General features: G+C 42.1%; 1 protein-coding gene across 1 annotated transcript in view; it reads right to left on the bottom strand.

Moving 5' to 3' along the window:
• Positions 1-26,560, bottom strand: part of PLCB1 (phospholipase C beta 1) — an 882,984-nt gene that overhangs the window by 94,225 nt on the left and 762,199 nt on the right. The window contains exons 27-30 of the mRNA XM_044292378.1: positions 21,236-21,416; positions 16,090-16,166; positions 15,909-15,998; positions 13,693-13,750 (exon numbers count right to left, since the gene is read on the bottom strand). Of these exons, the coding sequence (XP_044148313.1) occupies positions 13,693-13,750; positions 15,909-15,998; positions 16,090-16,166; positions 21,236-21,416 (406 nt within the window). The remainder of the gene's footprint in view (positions 1-13,692; positions 13,751-15,908; positions 15,999-16,089; positions 16,167-21,235; positions 21,417-26,560) is intronic.

Raw genomic sequence — 26,560 nt, 5'->3', positions numbered from 1 at the left:
CATGTTCTCTGTTTTACGGAGGTTTGGAAATAGTTTTTTTGCGATATATATTTGCAAATTTTGCTGTGGAATTCACAAACATAAACTGGTAGGTGCTGGAATGACATCCACAATGGTTGTGGAGGGAAGAACTTAAGAGTGAGAAGTTGGTATCCAAGGTAAATAGTGTTTCACAGTTACAGACTCTAAAGCCTCATGGACACAGCGGAGCTGTGTGAATGACGCCTGCGTGCCATCAGGTGATACCACCTTATGGCAGAGTATTACCTTTACTGGTGAATTCCTCTATAATACAATATTGGATGGTTTATGCCACAAACTATATGCCTCCAAATAAAGTTATAAGCATGAGGAGGTCCAGTATAGTAACCATCAAAACACTTCTTTATGAGCTATACTAAGCCTCCATAAAACTAGCGGCCTATATGGAACAATAATGCAATTGTGTGCATGAATCTTAAAACAAAAGGGTCATGCACACAACCCACAGGGTAAGAGAAATAAAAGACACCGTAAACCCTCTGCTAATGAAGACCTTTACCTGGTGCCCTGTATCCCCAGTTAAAACACTACTGTATCTATGTCTACAAGATCCAGATACAGTTGAACATTATGGTGGAGCCATCAGCTCCCTACTGTACCATTGACTGTCAGTGGCCTATGGTAGGGTTCTATGGCAGTGTCTTGTTGACTGCAGCCATATAGTCTTCCATTGGACCTGAGCCCAGGCCATGGTGCTAAAGACAAAAAGTATTGCTGATGTGAATGATGCTTCGCACAAAAGAGCTCTCAGAAGACCTACGATTAAGAATTGTTGACTTGCATAAAGCTGGAAAAGGTTATAAAAGTATCTCCAAAAGCCTTGCTGTTCATCAGTCCACGGTAAGACAAATTGTCTATAAATGGAGAAAGTTCAGCACTGCTGCTACTCTCCCTAGGAGTGGCCATCCTGTAAAGATGACTGCAAGAGTACAGTGCAGACTGCTCAATGAGGTGAAGAAGAATCTTAGAGTGTCAGCTAAAGACTTACAAAGGACTCTGGCATATGCTAACATTCCTGTTAAAAAATCTACGATACGTAAAACACTAAACAAGAATGGATTTCATGGGAGGATACCACAGAGGAAGCCACTGCTGTCCAAAAAAAACCATTGCTGCACAGTTACAGTTTGCACAAGAGCTCCTGGGTGTTCCACAGCAGTACTGACAAAATATTCTGTGGACAGATGAAACCAAAGTTGAGTTGTTTGGAAGAAACACACAACACTATGTGTGGAGGAAAACCTCATCCCAACTGTGAAGTATGGTGGTGGGGGCATCATGGTTTTGGGCTGCTTTGCTGCATCAGGGCCTAGACGGATTGCTATCATTGAAGGAAAAATGAATTCCCAAGTTTATCAAGACATTTTGCAGGAGAACTTAAGGCCATCTGTCCACCAGCTGAGGCTCAACAGAAGATGGGTGTTGCAAAAGTACAACGACCCAAAGCATAGAAGTAAATCAACAACAGAATAGCTTTAAACAGAAGAAAATACGCCTTCTGGAGTGGCCCAGTCAGAGTCCTGACCTAAACCCAATTGAGATGCTGTGGTATGACCTCAAGAAAGCGATTCACACCACACATCCCAAGAATATTGCTGAACTGAAACAGTTCTGTAAAGAGGAATGGTCAAGAATTACTCCTGACCGTTGTGCACGTCTGACCTGCAACTACAGGAAACGTTTGGTTGAAGTTATTACTGCCAAAGGAGGTTCAACCAGTTATTAAATCCAAGGGTTCACATACTTTTTCCACCTGAACAGTGAATGTTTACATGGTGTGTTCAATAAAAACATTAACATTTAATTCTTTGTGTGTTATTAGTTTAAGCAGACTGTGATTGTCTATTGTTGTGACTTAGATGAAGATCAGATCACATTTTATGACCAATTTGTGCAGAAATCCATATCATTCCAAAGGGTTCACATACTTTTTCTTGCAACTGTATATTATGGTGTTGAGGTCTTATTTAGTGACTGAATTATATATATATATATATATATATTTGTTATAACTGTACATGAGGTGTGAAATTATTTGGAGACAGGGCTGATGCATTTATGTATGTATGTATGTATGTATCTACTGGTTGTAGGCCTCACATAATTTTCATTATGAAGTAATATGTAGAGACAGTATACTCATGAGACGGTGTAGCTAAGCCCATCATGTTGTCAAAAAGTCATTTTATGGCTTTACAACCTTTAATACAATTTTTGGGGGAACAGGGCAAAACATATGCCGTTGAGTGTGTGCCCCTGATATTTTAAGACTTTAGTAATGCCCTTGATTATTATTGATGAGTCTTTATGTTGTTAACAAACAAAACACTTCTCTCATTTAGTTTTTTACTATTTCTTTTTCATTGTTGTTAATTAGAGATGAGTGAATCGAAGCTGACGAAGTGGAATTCATTACGAATTTCAGGAAAAATTTGATTTACACCGAATGTGAATTTCCTCGTGCTTTGTGGTAATGAATCACATTTTTCCTAAAATGGCTGCTGCACTTGTGAGGACATGGAGAAAGGAACTCTGGAAAGGCGGGATCACCCATACTGACATGCATGCAGCCAATCAGCAGCCAGCCAGCCCTGTGATGTCCCAGCCCTACAAATACGGCAGCCATCTTAGACTCTGTCATTCGCCATTGTACTCCGTGCAGGGAGAGACGTGTCCGCAGGCGCTAGGAACAGTAATAGAAAAAAGGTCATTGTGCTAAATAAAAACGATTTACAAGTGCAGAGAAAGATTATTCAAGGTGTAGGGAAAGGATAGGGAGGAATCATTCCACTGCATTTCTGTTGAACAGGGCTCATTCAGGGAAGTGACAGCCTGAGTAATAGGAACATTCCTATCAGACCTTGCAGCACTGACTGGGCACCCAACTTGCCATAATACAGCTCTGTAATTCCAGCAAACCGTTCTTATTAGGGTGCAAGTGCTGTTTGATACAGGCATTAACAGGGGTTATTACAAGGAAATATTTCTACGTCTTATGTGCCCTTGTGCAGTGCACTTATCTGTAGTAAAGGCTTTTGTGGGGTGTTTTAGCAGAAAAAGAAAAAAATATATTTGCCGCTCTGCGGTGTAGTTATTTCTTGTAAAGTCTTTTGTAATGTGTATTAGCGGAAAAAGAAAAAATACATTTGCCACTCTGCAGTGCAGTAATCTGTTGTAAAGGCCTTTGTGGGGTGTTTTAACAGAAAAAGAAAGAATACATTTGCCGCTTTGTGGTGCAGTAATCTGTAGTAAAGACTTGTGGGGTGTTTTAGCGGGAAAAAAAATACATTTGCCGCTCTGAGGTGCAGTAATCTGTTGTAAAGGCTTTTGTGGTGTGTTCTAGCAGAAAAAGAAAAAAAATACATTTGCCACTCTGCGGTGCAGTAATCTGTTGTAAAGGCTTTTGTGAGGTGTTTTATCAGAAAAAGAAAAAATATATTTGCAGCTCAGCGGTGCAGTTATCAGTAGTAAAGGCTTTTGTGGGGTGTTTTAATTTCCTTTTTATTTATTTGATCTAACAGTATGTAAGGCAGAGAAGTGCCAGGTCCTGCAGAGGGAAGTGGCAGAGGCCTAAATGTTTCTGGTGCAGGCAGAGGCCGCAGCAGAGTAAGGGACTGTGGCAGCAGGGGTCACTTCGAGAGCCCTGAGTTCCCAGTCTCCGATAGCGGTTGTGTCGTGACCAGCAACCCAGTGGTTTATGAGTAGTTGACTCGATCTTCGACTTCGTCGCAAGTGACATCAGACACCCCCAGCCAAGAGTCAGTGGGTTCGTCAGACACAAACCTTAGTTGGCATGGCCCTGGAGCAGGCCCTGCGCCCTCACCTGTCCTCAACCTGCCTCTGTCCTTTACTGTTCCCAGAGCCACAGAAGTATTGTATGATGTGGGCTCAGCTCCACTAGACAGCGAGGGTGAGGTACTAGATGACAGTCAGCAGCTACTGCCCAGCCAAGATCTGGAGGAGAAATCCGCCACTTCCTCCGCTAGGCGGGCAAGTAGTGATGAGGAGAGTGGCATGGGAGCTGGTGTTGCGAGGGGTCAGGCTCCTGACCCAGAGACGGTTGAGGACATCAGTGATGTGCAGACAGTACTCGATGATGATGATGTAGCTGATCGCACTTAGGAGTCGGGTGAGGAAGGGGTTTCATCATCATCAGGAGAAGAGGGTAGCAGCTTGCCCATGAGCCAGGGGCGGATCCAGCAAGTTGCTAGCATGGGCGGGAGTCAGCAGGGTGGCATCAGTGGGAGATCAGGAGCCAAATATGCCTGGGGTAGACCACCTGCTTTGCGGGAGCCTACCTGCCCGGGAAGTAGCGGTGCAGGGGTTCACAGAGGAAGCAGCGGTAGCATTCAGTCAGTGCGTAGTGGTGAACGTGGCAATATGTGGAATTAGTGGGCAGAAGGTGAAGAGTGATCAGGGTGTCAATGTTGGCACTAAAGCCCTGCGTCAACATATGCAGCGTTGCCATAGAGTGGCCTGGGAGAACCGTGGCTCTGATGTGGTGGTCCAGCCTACTGCAGCAACCACTGCATCACCTAGTCGAACGCACCCAGTTTCAGGCAGTTAAAGCTGTCTGTCATTCCCATCATCTGCTGGTTCCGATTCTCCTGCTCCTCCTCCTCGTCACTCATTCCGTCAGCAATCGATCACCGAAGCGATTGCCAAGAGACAATGTATGCGTGCACTCATCCAACGGCGCAGAAGCTGAATGTGCTCCTGTCCAAGTTGCTGGTGCTGCAGTCCCTCCCCAAGTGGTGGACTCTGAATCTTTCAGAGAACTGATGGCTTGTGCAGAGCCGAAGTGGAGAGTCCCAAGCCCTCATTTCTTTGCCAAAAAGGCAGTGCCAGCCCAGCACAAATATGTAGAACAGAAGGTGGGCCAGTCCTTGAGCCTGTCGGTGTCTGCCAAAGTGCACGGCTGTAACTACGGTCAGGGACAGTACATGTCCTTTACGACCCACTGGGTGAATGTGGTTCCTGCACAGCCACACCAGCAACTTTGCCAGGTGAAGGCGCTTCCCCTCTATGTTGCCACACCGTTGGTACAGCGACAATGTCCACCTCTGCCTCCTCATCCTCCACCGTGTCCTCAGCCTCCACTGAGGGACAATTCACAGTGCCCCTCCAGCATACCACATGTGCAGGGCACGGCGGTGTCACACTGTTCTGCACCTTGTTTGCCTTGGCGAACGGAGTCACACAGGGGAGGAACTGCTCCATGTCATTCAGCAAGAAATAGAATCCTGGCTCTCTCCGCGATAACTGAAAATCGGAACCATGGTGATCGACAACGGTAAAAACATTGTGTCGGTACTGCGTCAAGGAGGGCTAAGCCATGCGCCCTGCATGGCACAAGTGTTTAATCTGGTTGTCAAGCGTTTCCTGAAGTCTTCCACCCATCTGCAAGACATCATAAAAATAGAAGGGAAACTTTGCATGCATTTCAGCCACTAGTACACCGCACACCCTTCTTGAGCTCCAGCGGCAGAACGGCATCCCCCAACATAGGCTAATATGCGACCTTTCCACCCGTTGGAATTCCACCTTCCATATGTTGGACCGACTGTACGAACAGACCCAAGAGGACAGGAGTACTTCCCTGCATAACTTCGATGTCAGCCAGTGGCAGCTCATGCGTGACACCTGCCGTTGACTCAGGCCCTTTGAGGATGCCACGTTATTTGTCAGTCACCAGGACTACGGGATGAACAACTTCATTCCACTGCTACATGTTCTGGAACAGATGCTGCTAGATATGGCTTGTCAGGGGACTGGAGACGTAGTGCCTAGATCTCACAGCCACATGAGCTCTGTGGGGGCTGAACTGGAGGAAGAGGAGGAGGACATTGGAGCTCAAGAAATGTGTAGCGAAATGGGTGGTTTTTCTACACAGGTGACAGGAGAGGAGGAGCAGGAGCAGCCGGAGGAGCAAGAGGGAGATGAGTAAGATGAGGCAGATGACCCAGGCACACAGTGGCTGTATGCAGTGGAGATGGAGGCATGGAGTCCCTCCGAGTCACTTGCGAAAATGGCCCGCTGTATGCTCACTTGCTTGGGTAGTGACAGTCGAGTTGTCACCATTCGGCAGAAGGATGACTTCTGGCTTGCCACCTTGTTGGACCCTCACTACCGGTCAAAAATTGGGGGCTTTTTTTTACACGCGCTGAGAGGGAGGACAAACTTAACTACTATAGAGACTTCCTTTGTAGTCAGTTGGCTGCTGCCTATCTGCGCCATCATCCATCCTCTCGTAGGTCTGACTGGGGGGGGGGGCCTCTGTGCTCACGTTTCAGTGCCATAGCTGCTGGGGAGGGGTGGGATGGCAGCAGCAGTACCAGCTCCATCAGCAGCAGCCTGAGTCGAGAGTCGCTGATGAGCAGCTTCCTTCACCCGCATAGTGAAGAAACTACTCACCAGCAGCTAGACATAGAGAAGTACTTGGACAGCACCCTTCCACCCCACATTGAAGATCCACTGGACTATTGGGCAGCCAAATTGGATTTGTGGCTGCAACTAGCAGAGTTTGCCCTGGAAAAGCTGTCCTGCCCAGCCAGTAGTGTGACATCAGAGCGGATGTTTAGTGCAGCGGGGGCCATAGTTACCCCAAGGAGAACTCGCCTGTCCACCCAAAATGTGGAGAGACTGACCTTTGTCAAGATTAATCAGGCATGAAATAGCCAGGATTTCCACCCACCAATGCCTGATGCATCAGACTTGATCATCCATGGTGCCACACCAACACTTTGACAAAAGAGACCAGTTTCTTCTGGCTACCTGCCTCAGCTACTATTCTGATGCAACACATCTGATGTCAAGTGCTCCTTCTTTCAAGCACCATCTTCATCGGGTACTGGTATTGCCACCCACCTCCACACTATGTCACCGTGCCACTCTGTGGCCTCCTGATGCTGCCGCTACCTACACACTGTTATTGTGCCACTCTGTGGCCTTCTCCTGATGCTGCTGCTGTCGCCACCTCCAGACTCTGTCATTGGGCCACTCTGTGGTCTCCTCATGCTGCCGCACATCCACAGTCTGTCATTGTGCCACTCTGTGGCCTCCTAATGCTGCTTCTGCCACCTCCACACTGTCATTGTGCCACTCTGTGGCATCCTCCTGATGCTGCTGCTGCCACCACCTCCAGACTCTGTCATTGTGCCACTCTGTGGCCTCCTGATGCTGCTGCCACCTTCAGACTCTGTCATTGTGTCACTCTGTGGCCTCCTGATGCTGCCACCACCACACTTTGTCATTGGGCCACTCTGTGGTCTCCTCATGCTGCTTCCTCCCTCCCCACTTTATGAATGGGCCACTATTTAGCCTTTTTGCTTGGCTGACATCATCATTTATTTGACACTTCTTCTGATCTGTCTGTGTAGCAGCTCTAAGGCCTGTATGGTCCCATCAGAATTGGCTTATGATTTGGTAGCCAAAAGCAGGAGTGGGTACAAAACACAGAAGACATGCAAATATTCTGTTCACGTGTCATCTCTGTTTTGGATCCACTCCAGTTTTTTTGGGCATTGGCAATACTGATGGATTAATGACCAAATGCTGACCAAGTGAAGGCGGAAGCTCCACAGACAGGATCCGTTTTTTGTGGGTTATTGTTCTGACTGATCAGAGGATGGGCAAAATAATCAGTAAAGTCGACACAAACTTACTGCTGACACCCTCTCCACTCTGTCGGGGGGGGGGGGGGGGGGGCTCTACTTGTATTTAATAGAATAGGGTCTGTAGACATCTATGTGGAATCAGCTGGCGACAGTGTAAAAGGAGTGTGCTTCTTCTTGGCGCTAACATTGACCTGTAAGGCTGAGTTCATACATGAGTTATTTAGTCAGTTTTGGCCCCGTAACTGCCCAAATAACTGAAGTGTGCAGTGATTCTTAGTGTAACTCCCTATGCGTGTAACTGCAAGGCACAGTGTTCTACACCACTATAAAGGCTCTCTGCAGCCAGGAAATAGCTGTTTATTAATGAAATTCACCTTAAATTTATTCGGATCAAACAAAATCTTTCCCCAAAAATTTGGCGAACCGGCGAATCGAATTGTTTAAAAATGTGATCATCTCTAGTGTTAATATTGGTTGCTACTGCTTTATAGGGGTTTATGCAGCAGACAGGTAGTATTAAGGAGGACAATTCTGCTTGCAGATCCACAGTTTTTCAACAGACTCTATGCACCTTCATGTATTTATTAAAGGGGTTATCCAACCCCCAAAATCCCCCCCCAATGCACGGGCTCCTCACACAGATTGTACATACATCACCCGCATCACTTCTGATGCCTGCACGGCCGCAGCTGCATCTCCCTATAGCCGAGAGCAAAACATCTGAGGTGGGGTGGGGGTGGGGGTGTTTCAGCCAATAGCAGGCCGCAACAGGAATGAGCCTCCCTAGCATCGCGGGTGACACTAGGGAGGCTCATTCCCATCGCGGCCTGCTACTGGCATGCCCCCCCTCCTTTCCCCGTCACCGGATGTTGCAGCGCGGCCTGCGGAAGATGCAGCAGAGGCCGTGCGTGTATTAGAAGCGACGCAGGAGCTGGGGAACGAGTACAATCTGTGTGAGGGGCCCGGGCATTGGGGGGGGGGGGGGCATTAAAGTATCCCCTTTAAGGTAAAACACTTTTCCCAATGAGGAAAAACAATATTACACCATACTGGTCAACTGTACACATAGCAAGGCACAGGCTGGTACTGCTGAAGAATACTGTATGTTGACTGGTAGAATATTTATGAAATCACAGCAATGTACAGTACTATCAACAACTTTGTTAACATTTTATTATATGCTACTGTTATCTATTAGGTGACCATGCACAATAGTAGTAGAAGTAGGAAAAGTAGGTTAATGGTGAACAGTAGTTGAACAATCATTTCACAGATGCAGCAATACACATTTTTGTCTATATTGGCCATTACAGTTGTTCAAACTAGCCATAAATGTTCGATGAATCTGAGCAATGGACGTGGTATCTTTCTAGGAACATTTTTTCAAAGAAAGATATGTTGTCCATGAACAATCTTTTTTTGTCACTGGACAAAAATTACAAACATGACCGACTTCTTTTCAGACAATGCGCGTTTGTCGTCGGGTGGCTAAAATGATCACTTTGGTTAAAATTGTCCGCTTTTAACCACAACTAATGTGTATGGCCACCTGTTTTCCATATATTGCATCAATGACCAAGGTGTTACACAACCCCCTCTCTGATATTACTTATTCCCACTTATATATACCATTTAGACACTGTTAGCATAAGGCATGGCTTACAGTGTGCGTCAAACCTCCTTGCTGTATCAATACTGGCCCTACATTTCAACAATTCAACGTTCCCCTCATAGACTTTAGTTTGAAACCAGCTTATTTGCATGCCTCCCTGGATCTACATGGTGATATGTTTTAAATTAAAGCCAAGTTCTTAAGAAACATTTCCTGGCGGCCTATGCAAATATGTATTAGAATGATTTGGGGTAATTAAAATGCTAAGAAATAAAAATTGGCTTCAAGTATGTTATCCGCTTATCAAATTTCATAATTATAGAATGTTAATTTCCCTGGAACAAAATACCACACACGATAACAACTCAGGTCTTTGCAATATGAGAGATTAGCTGTATACTGTTCTCAGTATATTTTTGTAACACATATAATTCAAGCTCCAGCATCTTTATGCCAGTATATGATATTCATACTTTCACAGATATTCAGCTATGGAGAAAATAATTGTTGCTACACAATGCTCATAATGCTGATACATCTATATTATTTAGTCGAGAAGAGACGTCTAAGGGGGGACATGATAAACCTATACAAATATATAATGGGCCATACAAAAAATACGGTGAAAAACTGTTCCATGTAAAATGCCCTCAAAAGACAAAGGGGAACTGCCTCCGACTGGAGATGAAAAAGTTAATTCTTCAGAAGCGTCAAAGTTTCTGTACTGTAAGAACTGTGAATCTGTGGAATAGACTGCCTCAGGACGTGGCTACAGCAGTGGACAGTTTTAAAAAGGGTTAGATGAATTCTTAAAATTAAATGACATTAATGCTTATGAAAATGTGTAGAGTCTCACTTATTTCTGGGATTCGCGTCCCCACCCATCCCTTGGTTGAACTTGATGGACTTATGTCTTTTTTCAACCGTATTCATTATATGACTATATTCTACCGGCAAAACTTTCCTCACTGCTTACTGACTAGATTGTATATTCAGCACTGTTGAAAGAAGCCTACAGAATGAGGATGTAATAACTGTAGCAGTTCATGGTAAACGCAGGCCATGCAATATGGATATACTGTATTACTACATAGGATGATCACAATAATAATAATTAGAGTAGTACTAATCATACAAACTACAGAGAGATTGTTAGTAGGCCAAAGTATCCTGACCATTTATTTGATGAAACCTAAGTAGATGAGAAATATGAGATCCAACGTCATGATGCACTTGGCTGGGAGGTCATGATATGAGATTCATGATATATAATACTCTCAAATGGTTTCAAATGACACATACTACTGCCAAATGTCATGATACACCGATATAAACCAAGTCAAATCTCTTTTTTGTCAACTTTTCCCTAAAATTCGTGCCCTGACCAAAAGTGTGGATCATTAAAAATGATCACTACAGCTAGGGCCACCATTGGCGCTGTATGTTAATAAAGCAGTGTATGGTGCCATAACTCAAATCAATGGAGTTATTGATGACATAGTTGTAAAGACTGAAGCAGTGTTACATGCTGTATACTGGGTTGTTCAAACTTGCAAATATTTTTCTGGTAGGGATAAAACTAAACAGTATAGGTCCACCAGTGGTCATTGAGTACTTTCAATGTATGTCTGACGTCTACCCAAGCAGATGGAGCATGTCCTATTGTTGTCTGTTTTGCAGACGGTAATAGGCATTATTACAGCAGGGCCCCGATAAAGTGCGGAATTCACACCAACCCCATCCATAGTTTGTGGCTCTGTGACTTGCCCAGGAAAAGTTTGGGGCTCACACTGACTGCATCCGTAGTTTGCCAATCTGCGATTGGTGCACCGCAAAAAGATATGGTTGTGAGAATAGCCCCTGGTAATAAGGTATTTTCCTGAACTTGGCTTTGAAGGGAGTAATGAAGCTTCACCGAATTTTTATATTGGGTTCCATGATTATTAAATAGGAGGAGGGGCCCTGTGTATACATATTAAATAGTAATCAGTACATGCAAGTATAAACATAGGGAGTAACATAAACTGTTTCTAGCTTAGGCTAAATGCACCCGTTTCATCTTTGGGATTGTTGGCAAAGGTCCCCTCAAACATATAGCTTGACATAAGCAATTCTATGCCTATGTGGTACTAAATTCAAAATACAAGATGTCCTTAGCAGTCCCCATTTCTTCTTCTCACGTCTAGACTCTGCAAAGGGAAGCTTACCCTGGCTCCCCGCTACTTCTCCTTCTGGCCTGCGAAAGCTTCACTGGGCTCCCTGACTGAAAACATATGATTTGATGCGCCTGCAGCCAATCACTGGCCGTGGTGCTGACTGGATCCCTTTGCGTCATGTGAACAATAAGGGCACGAGAGATTGACTGGAGGCACATCAAACTGGATGTTCTCAGTGAGGGAGCCCAGTAGAGCATCGCAGGCCGGAATGAGAAGTAGCAGGGAACCAGGGCCAGGAAGCAGATAGGTAAGCTTCCTTTTAAAGGTCCGGCCAATTGGGCAGTTTGCAAACTCACTCCCTTTAAAGGGGTTGTCTGGCTAGTTAATATTTTTAAAACCTGTTGAGAATAGCTTAAAAAAATAATGGAAGTCGCTCTTACCTCACCAATCCTCCCCCACTCTCATTCTGACACCCCTCCGGTCTCTACTGACCACTCATACAATCACTGGCTGGTCATTTCTTGTGTGGCAAGAAGAACAGGAAGCAGAGAACCAGGAAGCATCAGAGATTGATGAGGTGAATATAACACTTTTTTAAGTCAATCCAAGACTTTATAATAAAAATTATGTAACTAACCAGAAAGATCCTTTAATGCAGTTTTATTTTCTACAAATTCCATTGCTTAAATGAGCCTTTTCATTAATTTCTAATGTGAAATAGTTCAAGTACAGCATCAGATATTTGATTTGTTTCGTACCATTGCTTGGCTGGGAAACAATGGCACATACATGTCTGCCCTTTTACTAGCAATAATTCTAATGTATTTTAGGGAATTCTAAGGTCATAACAGAACATGATGTTCCTTGCCTTCATATCCATCTATAATGTGTTTTTTTTGTTCCTAGAGCATGTACAGTATTCGCCTTCACATATTGCATTCTGGCCCTCACATACTTTTGTGTTTGACTACTTTGTTCATCCCACACCACTAAAAATATGCAATGAACTTAACAACGTTTGCATAAACTTTGCCTAGAGATACCGAACGGTTGAGTTTGCCAAGAAGCAAACCGCTACAGATCGCATTGTACGTACACGACAATCCAGTTTTCTAAAAGTAACTGCATTCCCTATCTAAATGGATTTCCCTTTCAATTAAATTCTTAGGGATTCAGTTTGAACATATAAGGTTTTTTTGGATACTGTATGTTTAGTCTTAAGAATGGTAAATATACAGCACATATTAGACTTCCCATGTAGCCCATACACATAATGTAATGCATTTCTTTGATAACAATTAGCATTAATGATCTACTGAAGTGTCGCGATTGCCCTTTCGCTTAATGGATGCGGAGAGGCACAGAGTGTGCTGTCTGCATTTTTTGCTGCCCTATTGAAATAAATACGTAGGTCTACGAGCAAGCCACAAAAATATGGATCTGACGGGGACCAAAAATACAGTAATAAATAGCCCACTATGGTCATTGCATTCAGGGTGTCCTTTGCTCATTTTCTTGGTCTCTTAGTAAAAAGATAGATAGATAGATAGATATTAGATATATAGAAAAATAAGATATGAGATATATATGAGATACAGTAGATAGATAGATATTAGATATATAGAAAAATAGATATGAGATATATATGAGATACAGTAGATAGATAGATAGATAGATAGATAGATAGATATTAGATATATAGAAAAATAGATATGAGATATATATGAGATACAGTAGATAGATAGATAGATAGATAGATAGATAGATAGATATGAGATATATAGATAGATAGATAGATAGATAGATAGGAGATATATAGATAGATAGATAGATAGATATGAGATATATAGATAGATAGATAGATAGATAGATAGATAGATATGAGATACAGTAGATAGATAGATAGATTTTCTAGCTTTCCCTTTGCAAAGGTATAAATGAACAACAAATGAAATGGAAGCCACCAACATTATCTGTATATCTTAATGTTCAACAACAAACACAATCTTTTATCCTTATGTTTCTCCAGACACATTTCCTGCTTATTGTCTTATATTAGATTTTTAATCCATTATTTTTCTACTGTGACCTCTATTACTTTGCCACTACCTAACATATTCAAGTCATTATCCTGCTGAAATGTAGCTGCTGTAATTAAAAAAAAGAAAAACTGAATATCTGACTGAATTGAATCGGTAACCACATATTTATCACTGAGAGGAACATGGATATTCTATGTAAATGCAATAAAGCTAAACATGCGTACCCTTTTAAGGCAATGCACCACTTCCTGGATATAGGATCTGATCATTTCTGTCTTCTCCCTGTGGAAAAACATAAACTTGATTGTAGAGATTAGATTTTACATTATTACTACAGACTGGACGTTGCTCATATGTTATAGAATTTAGAGAATTTTTTTTATTTATTTTATTTAGCAGGTCAACAATCTTAGTATAAGTATAGACAATATAGCAGTAATCTCTATGGCAAATTCTCAATAAATCCACTGCAACACGTGCATAATTCATCCTCGGCAATGCATAAAAACTTTTTAAAGGGTGTCTGTTAATAGTTTTGGGGTTCTGTAGATAGGTGAGTTTTGGAATAGATAGGTGCGGTGTAAAAAAGTTTGATTATACCTAAGTGAGTACTCATGCTTCCTTCATGACCAAAGAGGAGAAGTTTTAATGACCCTGGCATCATGATTGCAAGGCTCCTCACCTCCTCCCCTGACAGCTCTAGCAGTCTCCCAGTTGGATACTAGAGTGGAGCAGTTGGGAAGCCTTCAGTGCAGAGAGCCAGGACAGCGCACAGGAAAGGACTGCCACAGGACACTTTCAATGGCAGCTCTGGAGACATTAAAACTTCTCCTCTTTAGTCATTAAAGAAGCATAAGCACCTACGGAGAGATGTTTAAAATTTAACCATTTTCTATCATGGTTAAAACGGCTGACTGCCTTTAAAAACCCATCTACACGTACTGTACTGTAAATTGTATTGAAAGAGATCCTATACTCTTTTAGTATACTTTCAAACACATGACTCATGCAGTGTGGCACCACGTGGCACTTACAAACAGAAATGTACAGTATTGTGGAGATACTTTCTCCTAGAAGCAATGCTATGGATCATACCTGTGTAATACTATGGAGTTGCCACAGTGGCCCCAAAGACAATCATGGGTGCTGTGTTGTATGGCTCCGAACGTGTACATGAAGTCTAATTTCAGGTGACAAATGAGATTTTTTTTGTGGACCTAGACTCGGGATTGGAGGTTGGCCTAGTACATTCACAGATCATTTGTCTATAAATATACCTGCATTAAAGGGATTCTGTCACCTCTTTTTACCCTATAGAGATGCGGACATGCACAGCTAGATCGTCGCTAGCATGTCCGCAATATACCTGTCCCATATCTCTGAGTGGCTTTATTGAGTGTAAAAAGTGATTTTATATATATGTAAATCAGCCTGGTAAGGAGCCCAAGGGGCTGCACTAACCGTTCTGGAGCCCAGCCATGCCCCCCTGTGAAGGAGCCCAGCACCGCCTGTATCCACGAATCTCCTCCTTGCTCACAAAGTCAGATCGCCGTAATCTCACGATGCGCGAGCTCGCGCATGTGCAGTGCTGGCATAGTGTTTCTTCCCTATGCTGGTGTCAGCTTCAGGGAAGGAACGGCGCATGCGCGAGCTCGCACACCGCGAGATTACGACGATCTGACTACGTGAGCAAGGACGAGATTCGTGGATACAGGCGGTGCTGGGCTCCTTTACAGGGGGGCGTGGCTGGGCTCCAGAACGTTTAGTATGGCTCCTTGGGCTCCTTACCAGGCTGATTTACATATATATTTAAATCATTTTTTACACTCAATAAAGCCACTCAGAGATATGGGACAAGTATATTGCAGACATGCTAGCGGCGATCTAGTGCATGTCCGCATCTCTATAGGGTAAAAAGAGGTGACAGAATCCCTTTAATATCTAGTTAATGCCACAATGATTTCTCTAATGAATAAAACTTCTAAACATAGGAAGAAAGATTTCTAAAATACGATTTCAAGTGTAATACGTTTTCTGAGTTAATTATAAGAGCAAGAACAGACAGTCTGGCTACCACGAGTAGCCAAAATCCTGTCCACATGAGGTGGCCAGTAGCCCAGATCTGGGTGGGGTTTTGGCCATGTCCTACAGCCTGACTGCTCATGCACACAAACGTATTTTCTTTCTGTGTCTGTTCCGTTTATTTGTGAACCGTATGTGGAACGATTCATTTCAGCAGGTCCGCAAAAACCGCATGCATTCCGTTTCCGTATGTCCGCATGTCCGATCTGCAAAAAAATTGAACATGTCCATGCATGAGCCCTAACCCTTAGGATTAATCTGCAGGTGGAAGAATCCTGATTTTTTGTATTCCTGGCCATGACTGGTGAGACCACTGGATACACAGCGTGATAAGTTCAGGGCACCATACTGTACTTACTCCTCCATTTGATTCTTATCTTTTGATTTGGTTTCTGTGACTTTTTCTTGCCGTTTCTTGTCCATCTTCTTTTTTAACTCTTTCTTTTCTCTACAGGAGTATAAAAAAAAATAAGATATAGATAAAAAAGCAAACTACATTACAATGAATAAATATTTTATAGACGAAGATATTGTTATACTTTTCACATGTTTCCTTGAGCTTTTTCAGCTGGTTGTTCTGGCACTCCTCGGCCACATCTGTCAGCTTCTGGATGAGCTGCAACGGAAAGGCATTCATGTCAATCAGGGAGACGATGAGGAAAATCGGAGAATCAGCCACCAGTTAAGGCATTGTGTCTCCCAGTAGCCGACAACCCCTATGGTCCTAATGTATTAAAAAAATCCCTAATATGTCCACGCTCCCCCCTTTTTTGTGCCGCTGCCCCGCTCCTGGCCACTTCTAGTCGCCGGATAACCAGGATGTGGCTTGGTCCTGTTACTGCTGTGGCCAATTAAAGGCTTCAGAAATCACATCTGCTTGAATGGTCCATCACCTGGCCCGAATCCTAACATCTCTGGTTTAGGAAATACTTGTATTGCCCATGAAAAAATATGGAACATCTTTTCTTATAACTGTGTGTTATGCTATTTCTCTGTTGTTCCTTATAGAAATGTATGAATACATTCCTCTAGTCAAAGAAGTGTGTTCCTACACAGTCTGACATTGGCAGCATTGATTAGATAGAGTGAGATTGTGCACACACAACCCAACTTGTTTCACCCATCCATGCAGTACACGGCTAGCCCACTGACAGTAGGCACCACGTAATGCTTAATTTTTTCTTGCAGCAGCATGGTAGTGGGACTGAACAGTTCCTTTTAGATTCCTTTATTTCAGGTGGCCACTGGGGGTCCATGCAGAAGGCCAACTAGTTATCAGCCTATTTTGTAGGTAAACATCCCTTCTAAGGACTCATGCACACGGCCGTTCCGTTAGACATATTTTAGGCAGACACAGTAAATATGGTCCAGTATGTTTTAAAAATGTTTGGCAGACTAAAGTATTTTATTTCAGCTCATCCTACATTTTTCACATTAGGTTTTGTATAGTTTGATCTTGCAGTCATATTGCCTTAAATTTATTTGCTACTTTTTGCTTACCTCCCAAATGTATAGTATGTAAGTAAGACTAAGACCCGTGACTTTTAAAACTCAAAGATCAGGGTATGTTCACACGGCTAAAATCCACGGTAGAATAATCTTTAGCAGATCAGTATCAGAATTAGTAGCTGAAAACAGGACATTTTACAGACTTGTAATTTGGTGGCATTTTTTGTAGAGTTTTTACACGTGTTTTAAAATAGTTTTTGATTGAGGTTTTCTGCTTCCCCATTGACTTTTATGGAATCTGCAATCAAATCTACTTCTAAGAAGTGATAATACAGGTGAAACTCGAAAAATTTGAATATTGTGCAAAAGTCCATTTATTTCAGTAATGCAAATTAAAAAGAATTGCATTAATGCAGCTTAAAATGAGAATTTTGTGAAAAGGTTCAATATTCTAGGCTCAAAGTGTCACACTCTAGTTAACTAATTAATCCATATTCCCTGAGTAAAGGGTACCTATAAACTTTGACTTTGGGGTTTCATAAGCTATAAGCTATATTCATCCAAATTATAACAACTAAAGGCTTGAAATATCTCGCTTTGCATGTAATGAGTCTATCTCATATGTTAGTTTCACCTTTTAAGTTGCATTACTGAAATAAATGAACTTTGGATAATATTCAAATTTTTCGAGTTTCACCTGTATGTCACTTATCAAACATTTTTTTAAGTCAAGTAGAAACTGCTGATGGAGATTTGAATGTGGATTTAGCAGGAGAAAACGCACGTTTTTTGCTGCTGAATCAATGGCAGATTTAGGCCCCATGCACACGGCCGTGTTTCACAGCCGTGTGCGGGCCGTGGAACCGCGGCCTGGATCCCTCCTGAGAGCAGGAGCGCACGGCGTCACTGGTTGCTATGACGCCGTGCGCTCCCTGCTGCCGCCGCAATACAGTAATACACTGGTATGATCTATACCAGTGTATTACTGTACTGTGCCTGCAGCAGGGAGCGCACGGCGTCATAGCAACCAGTGACGCCGTGCGCTCCTGCTCTCAGGAGGGATCCAGGCCGCGGTTCCACGGCCCGCACACGGCTGTGAAACACGGCAGTGTGCATGGGGCCTTAAGCCATGAAAACATACCTTCAGACTACACAGGGTTTGTTTGCTGTCTGTTACCATAGAAACATATCAGACTGTATACAATCTGTAAACAATGATTTTCTTTTCAATGCACTGGAGGAATAAGAAATTGGAGGTATCCTTAAAGTAGAAGCAACACCATTATTTTGATGCAGTACATGGTACTAGTGGTTCACTTTTGTTGCAATCCTGGAGCACAAATGCATAATATATTTTACAAGCAAAATATGCCATAATCTAGTGATTTGCCCTCTGCTGTGCCTCGTAAAGAACTCACAAAGACTTAAAGCTCAGGAAGTGGAGCCTAGAACATTGCATAAATTGACAACATTCTTTGAAGCATCCACTGTAGTGAAAATTCCAGTTACTGTAGGTGGCATGGACTTCCACATTCTTTACCTATGGAACATTCAAAACCATGCAAGAAAATTTGGAATGAGGCAATAATGAGCCCAAAGCTTAAAAGCATGGAAACCAGAATTGCTGTATTGTTATTTGTAAGAGAAAAACCTCTCCAGCCTCAAACAATGAACAATTCATCAATGAAATACTTATTACAGGAACAGTTGGCTCATTCATGTGTGAAGTAGGTTTTTCTGAACAAATATTAATTTAAATGGAGCCCTGGGGGATACTTTAATTGTACCTTATCCCAAGTACATTGCAAGTACATTGTAGAAACGCAGAGGATAATTAAGCAATCAAGGAATGTAAATAGCCTTAAAATGGTTGAAAATTAATTGCAAAAAGGGGGAATTGCTTTTTTTTGGTAAGAAATACATACTAACTAACATATGGAATATAAGCTTGTTATTCTTTTTCCATGTAAATTTTTCATTTAGTTAAAAGGATTAAAAATGAATAATATAAAATATATTCACCCTGACTGATCTCGTTCTGACACTGCTCTGGTCCCAGCTGAGCTTCAGTTCCTAGTCTCTACTTGACATGCCGGAAATGCCAGTAAACTCCCCATCAGCAAATAAATAGCCGTAGCGGTGACCCACATGTCATCAGTGAGGGTAAAAAAAAAATTATATTGTTTTTTCTATTTTTAACCCATTGTGGACCAATAAAATAATACCTGGAAAACCCTCACTGATCCCTTGCTGCTGCCATTCTGATGCTGGTCCAGTCTCTGCTACTCTGGTCCCTGCTCAACACATAGGAAATGGCTGGAAAAGGCCGCACACCCAATCCCTGGTTGAGGAGGGTTACTACTGCAGGAGATCGGGGAGTAAAGATTAATTTTAACCAAAGTGATCCTTTTTTTAAAGGGAGTCTGTCTGTTACCTCATTTTTACATAGTAAACTATTCCTCAAATACAGCAGGAGAAACATACCTCTGTTATGTTAATGAGGGCTCAAGAGCCTAGGGGGGCATTTACAGTGCTCAAAGTACCTAGTACCCACTCATAACCAATTATACCTCCTATCCTTGCTCTTGAATGTAGTCTCCTTCTCCTCCTGATTTCACTCTGCTCGACACTTCAAAACCTTGGGCGGTCACAGGCTACCATCTGCCGATGCAGGTTCCCCTCTTTTGGCAGTCCTGTAGTGTGAAGCTCAGCATACTCATTATATACCTTGATTCTGATGCCCACAGTTGGTATAGTAATGTGCATGTGGGCTGGAAGATAGTCTGTACCTGGGCAAAATTTTGAAGTGTCAGGCGGAGAGTCAGAAAATATTCAAGCAAGGATCGGTTATAAGCAGAGGGCTTGTGTATTTTGATCCCTGAATTTGCCCCCTGGTTATTTCGGGCTTCATATTGATTCAAACTTCTTTTTATGGGGAATCAAAATACCACAAAAGGTACCAAAAGTATGTCTTTTATTCTGCAAATGTGAACTGCAGTCCTATGGCAATAGTTTACTATGTGAGAATGAGGTAACACACTCCCTTTATTATTATTCAGTATTCTGGCATACAAAAATTTTAACTTTTTGCACAAGTAGCATTTTGTGACTTTTTGCAGCTTAAAAAAAAAATGTTTTTAAAAAGTAAGCGGGGCTGCCTGACGTTATTTATACCAGAAAACAGTCATAAAATGAACCTGAAATGTACTCCAGACCAGATTCAATTTGAGCACATGGGGGAAGAAACAATGGGGGAAGACACAATGGGGGAAATTTATCCAGCCCTTCACTCAGAATTGTGTCTTCAAAAAGTCACAAAATAGGACTTTTGGAACTTTTTGAGGTCACTCGTGCATAATGTTTGCAACTTTTTTGCATTTTTACACCACTTAATGTGTTTCTCTCCAGATTTATGACTGGGACTTTGTTAAAAAGTCATAAAAAGAAGTCCCAAAGCTACTCCAGTGGTGGTGCAGAAAACTGAAGTAACAGTCCTAGACAAAAGTGTTGGGTTTAAAGATTAGCCAAATTTAAAAAAACAACCTGTGCCATTTGATCAATTGGCCAATATAGATTCAAGGAAAACTGACTTTAAATATTACCCCGCTTCTAGTTACCTGTATGGTACGTATGTCAAAGGACAGCAATGGAGGGGTTCTTGGCTCACTACATTTGTGGTAAAACAGTACTGTCTTGATACCTTAGCTGCAAATCCCAACTAAAGGTTCAATCAGACAGCTCTAGGTAGGAAAGCCCATAGCCATTCCATATAGCTAAAGCTACTTTAACATTGGCGGTGCAGCAGCGGGTCTCTAGATTCAGCATTGCCATGATGTTACCAGAGTGCCCACTGGCCCCACTGATTATAATGGGGTCTGGCGGAGATCTGTCCACTACCCGGCAAATATGCCAGGATTCGGCCAGACAAAAAATGCTGCACTACTGCCTGCCGGAGAGCTGTGCCACCAATGTGAAAGTAGCCTAAGTTATCATGAACGTCTCACTTTAAAACCAACATAGTTTTGGCATATGGCAATCTCCAAGTACCGTAATTACTCAAAGAGGCAAGACAACAGGCATAGTTACTACCAATGCCATCTTCCAACATGTCAATTATGACGGTTAATGGAATGTCAGAACATATGTTAAAGTGGAAGTGCCCAAAACCAATCATAATAGTGCAGAAGACTTCAGTGCACAGTAAAGCCTATGAAGAAAGCTCTTAGTCCCACCAACCTGTTTGATATGCTCTCTTTTCTGATATTTCTCGCTGTAATACTGTTCTTGTCGGAGATTGAGAAGCTGCTGTTGCTGCTGTTCTTTCAGCTCTACTAATTTCTGTGCCATTTCTGCATCTAATGCGGCTAAATCTTGTTCTACAGTAGAGGAATTATGATCCGGACTCCCAGATTCGCCCCTGCAAGAAGGAAAGTAAGAGAAGATGATACACAAGTCCTGCTAAGTAATTTACTACTTCATTTCCCTGCAATTAAGTCCTAAATCAAAATGATCTTGCATTGGCAAATGGTATCATAATATGTCTGAACATTACATCAGATATTACACCAGAGATGAGACATGGGGCAGTCTTCAACCCAGGCTAATATGAGATGAAGATGTCTTATGTGTCACCTTCTGTGTTCAGAGCAGTAACATCTCATCTCCTGGAGGTTATCATATCTGCTGTGTTGCAGACCACACAGTCAGATTCTCAAAGGGTTCTCCTGGACTATAATTAGGATTGACCATCAATGTGTATCATGGGGGTCCCCTGTCAATCAGCATATTGAAAAGGCCACATCACTCCTCTGAGTACCTCAAACATCGATAGCCGATGCCAGGGATGGGCAAACTGCGGTTCTCCAGCTGTTGTAAAATACAAATCCCATCATGCCCTGCTGTAGGCTGATAGCTGTAGGCAGACTGGGCATGATGGGATTTGTAGTTTTACAACAGCTGGAGAGCCACAGTTTGCCCATCCCTAGCCTATGCCAATGCAAGCCGTCAATGTTTTAGTTCTGGCTGTTGTTGTTGAATACACAGCATATATGTATAAGAGCCTTAGCATCAGAAGAGAACACAAATATAACAACAAACACATGCATCCTAAGCCAGGCGTGCAGAAACTTTTTCTGGTCTGAGCGCCATATTGTAACACTGTTCTAGTTCAAAGGAACTCCCCCCTCCCCCCCAAAAAAGTTCCTTAATTGCCCTATCGTCAGTGGAGAGGAGGAGTGCAATCACCAAGAAATCGCTTACAGAATCTGCTGTACAGAAAGTATGATTTTTGATGCCAGCAGAAAAACAATATCACTCAATGAACAAGCGTTTGCTCATTCATCAGGTGATCGCTGCCACCGTTTATACAGGCCAATTATAAGAAATTAGCGTTTCTACAAGTACTAATCGCTAATAATTGGACTGATTTACAGGGAAAGAACTGCAGCAGAAAAGACACCCCTCCTGAGAAAGGACACACCCCTGAGCTGCCAGCTTTAGGTTATTCTAGAAGGGTAACTGTAGCAATGATTGGCGGGGGGATTGTCATGTATAGTATGATGTCAGATTTTCATTTTTAAATGAAACATGGCAATGGTCCCCTACAATCATGTAGCATGTTCACCCATCTATAGCTAGCAATGGGTTAGATCATTACTCGTTCGACTGTTGGCCAGCTGCTGTTCCAATGTGTTATGTACGATATCATCAGTCCTGACCAAGGAATAAGGAGAAAATAAATGCTGCTTCCATCCATGTCATCCTCCTTCCCTCCACAACTCTAAGTGCTTATCTTTCCATTTAAAGATTAGGATTACAATACACACAGGCAGAACATTATTATTATTATTACAGTACACACTTTATAGTTGTATGTCTGTTTGTCTTGCATTATTTTCCCCCATAGTGTCCCATGCAACATCTAGAGCTGGCTTTTTTGCCTAAAAAACAACAGCCACCAAAAACTGCAGATTCCTTAAAATGCCCAAAAAACAACCTACAGTATGTGTGACACCAACCTTCTCTGGGCTCTGTGTAGTGGTTTTATTTTAACCAAGTTCTACATTAGACACTCTGGGGGTCATTTACTATGCTTAAATACATCTAAATTAGGCAGGGTCCACTTCATTTACCATTTTCTACGCCTGTTTTAGGCAAAGAAAAAGGTCTAAATGTAAGACCGCAAGGAAGTTGTCTTACATTTAGAACTGGTGCTGGATGCGCCAGAGTTATGGAGAGGCCTGCGCCTCTTCATAACGTCAGCTGAACCATGGCCAGTGCAGGGGTTTATTAAGACCCGCGTATAAAACGCCGGTCTTAATAAATGTGCCTCTCTGTGTCAGTGTTATTTGGGCATTGTATGATGATGTTACTTGAGCACAGTATAATGATATTATTTATGCACCGTGGCACAGTTTTTGGGCACACTGTGATGGTGTAACTTGTGACGCTAATATTTAAACACTACATGGTAAGAGGATAAAGACATTTGGGACACTTTGTGGTATAACTGTTGGAAAATTGTGGTCCAGATTTACTAATATGTCTGTGGCAAAACTCTGTCTCAAAAGTGTCACAAAATGGCAAATTTGGGGCATGTAGGGTTCTACACTTGTTTCCAACATGCTCGACAAGGGGGGGGCGCTTCGTGGAAAAGGGCTGGACCTAAGAGGCACAATTTTGCACAAAAATTGCTCCACAATTCTAGAGTACAAATTTGTCTCAAAGTAAGCCAACCAATGGCTGATATAGAATCATAGAAAACCATCTGTCCCTGCACCAGGTCTACCATGCAGCCTGAGCCCCTATCTGCCCACCTGATAAATCAGGTGCAGGTCTAGACAGCCTGGCTAAGCCTATGCCATCTACAGGATGAGTAAATCTGGGCCTATATTATTTGGGCTCTGTGTGGTACCGTTTCAGCAATATATAATATTGTAAGAAATTGAAGTGGGGCACTCTCTATAAGTAAAGGGATCTTTTATTGAACATAATACACAATAAAATTAGCAATAATTAACACAGTAAAAATCAGCAATATTGTAAATCAGCAGAGGATAAATGGTTAGAACTAGTGGTGAAATTTCAGCAATAGGCTAAAATATAAAACAATAAAATCAACATGAATATAGATCCCAATATACGAATATTTAAAAACAAAAAGTTTGAATATTCGATGATAATCGAGAACGATGTTGTTCACTGGTGATAAATCAATGCGTTTTTCAATGCGAGGTATTAATGGTATAAAATAATCGCTTGCTGCCGAATATAATAATCGACTTGTGGCCAGTCCTTTGTCATACAGAAATAAACTTTCGATGCGAAATACTAAAAAATGTAGAAAATCGCTTGCTGCCAAATATAATAATCGACTTATGGCCAGTCCTTTAGCATCCATGAATAGTGATAGCCGAAGTTGCGAGCATATACAGCCTTGGACAGTTTATGCAGACAAAGTTTCGACTACTTGTACGCACAGCGGCGTCCCGCTGTATTTGTTTAGAAAGCGATCGCTTGAATAGGATATGCGCTGTCTTACCAGAAGGTCTTTACACTGGACAGTAAGCCCTCGACTCGGCGTGCTTTCCTTTAGAATTCCGGTCTCAAGGGCTGTTTGTTCAAACAGATTGTTAGCTACACGTGGGATTAGTAACTTTTGTGTAATAGCGGTTTCTTGCTTTGGCAATTCGTTATTCTTATGGTGGTGTCCAGGCCTCCTCAGTCTAGAGGTATCCTTTTTCGAGGAAGGGGTCATTGTCTTAAATCCCCGAAACGCGTCTGGTATTAATCCCCCCATCAAGAAAAAGGATACCGCTAGACTGAGGAGGCCTGGACACCACTATAAGAATAACGAATTTCCAAAGCAAGAAACCGCTATTACACGAAAGTTACTAATCCCACGTGTAGCTAACAATCTATTGGCGCGAAATTCGAGTTTGAACAAACAGCCCATTCTAAAGGAAAGCACGCCGATTTGAGGGCTTACTGTCCAGTGTAAAGACCTTCTGGTAAGACAGCGCATATTCTATTCAAGCGATCGCTTTCTTAACAAATACAGCGGGACGCCGCTGTGCGTACAATTAGTCGACACTTTGTCTGCATAAACTGTCCAAGGCTGTATATGCTCGCAACTTCGGCTATCACTATTCATGGATGCTAAAGGACTGGCCATAAGTCGATTATTATATTCGGCAGCAAGCGATTTTCTACATTATTAGTATTTCGCATCGAAAGTTTATTTCTGTATGACAAAGGACTGGCCACAAGTCGATTATTATATTCGGCAGCAAGCGATTATTTTATACCATTAATACTTTGCATTGAAAAACGCATTGATTTATCACCAGTGAACAACATCGTTCTCGATTATCATTGAATATTCAAACTTTTTGTTTTTAAATATTCGTATATTGGGATCTATATTCATGTTGATTTTATTGTTTTATATTTTAGCCTATTGCTGAAATTTCACCACTAGTACTAACCATTTATCCTCTGCTGATTTACAATATTGTTGATTTTTACTGTGTTAATTATTGCTAATTTTATTGTGTATTATGTTCAATAATAGAGAGTGCCCCACTTCAATTTCTTACTATATTTATTTCTATCAGACTGGGTGTTGTCTGTTAGTGGGAGCTCCTCTGCTGGATCTCCACCTCATTCTAGTGCGACATTACTTTATATTTATCAATATATAATATTATTTGAGCACTATCTTCCATATTGGACACTCTATCACAAGTAGCATTTGGCCACTCCATGATGATGTTACTTTAGCAGTATCTGATGGCGTTATTTATGTGGTTTCTGCTGGCATTATTTAAGAAAGGTATGGTATAAAATGATTTAGCACTTTGTGGCAGTACTGATTGAACACTGTATTATTTGGGCTCTGTGTGTCGGTACTATTTGAGCCATATAGGATGGTATTTATTTGAGAACCAGGTTCTGATGCACCTACGCAATGTCTTATGCTACGGGCACTTCATTGGTAGCTTTCATCACCCAGAATGCTGGCTCAGTGCACCTCACCAGGTCCATTACCTCCTAATAAAAGCTACAACCACTGCATTTTTAGAGATCTATATATTTGAATCTGTGAAGGAGAAAAATTGCCATGTTTTCATTACTAGCCTTATAAGTTATCATTTTCACTGTCAGCATATTTTTTTCTCTTTTCTGAACGGTGGCAATATCACCACCAGACACAGTAATATACCTTCATTCACCGCGAAATCCGGCAAAATGCTGATTGTCACATTGTGGCTCCTCTTATTTTCTGCTACAAGAATCATTATTAATATCCATTGATAACCGTGTGCCGTACTTTGTATGCAGCCGCTAAAGAAAGATCTATCCAGCCATAAATTGCTTTTCCACTATAACGTGAGAATCGACCCAGTCTCACTTTTAAAGTTTACCACTGGTTTAGGTTTTCTGCACATTCAGTGCCTTTAAGCTTAATGTTAGAATGTGCATTACTTTATTGAAAGATGCTTTATAATGGCTGTGAGCCTATACGTTTCTTATCTTTGGATGGGATTTATGGCATAGATC

Source organism: Bufo gargarizans, chromosome 4, assembly GCF_014858855.1.
Source record: "Bufo gargarizans isolate SCDJY-AF-19 chromosome 4, ASM1485885v1, whole genome shotgun sequence".
Taxonomy (NCBI): domain Eukaryota; kingdom Metazoa; phylum Chordata; class Amphibia; order Anura; family Bufonidae; genus Bufo; species Bufo gargarizans.
Note: the sequence above shows the minus strand (reverse complement) of the source record. Positions and strands in the feature narration are given on the sequence as shown.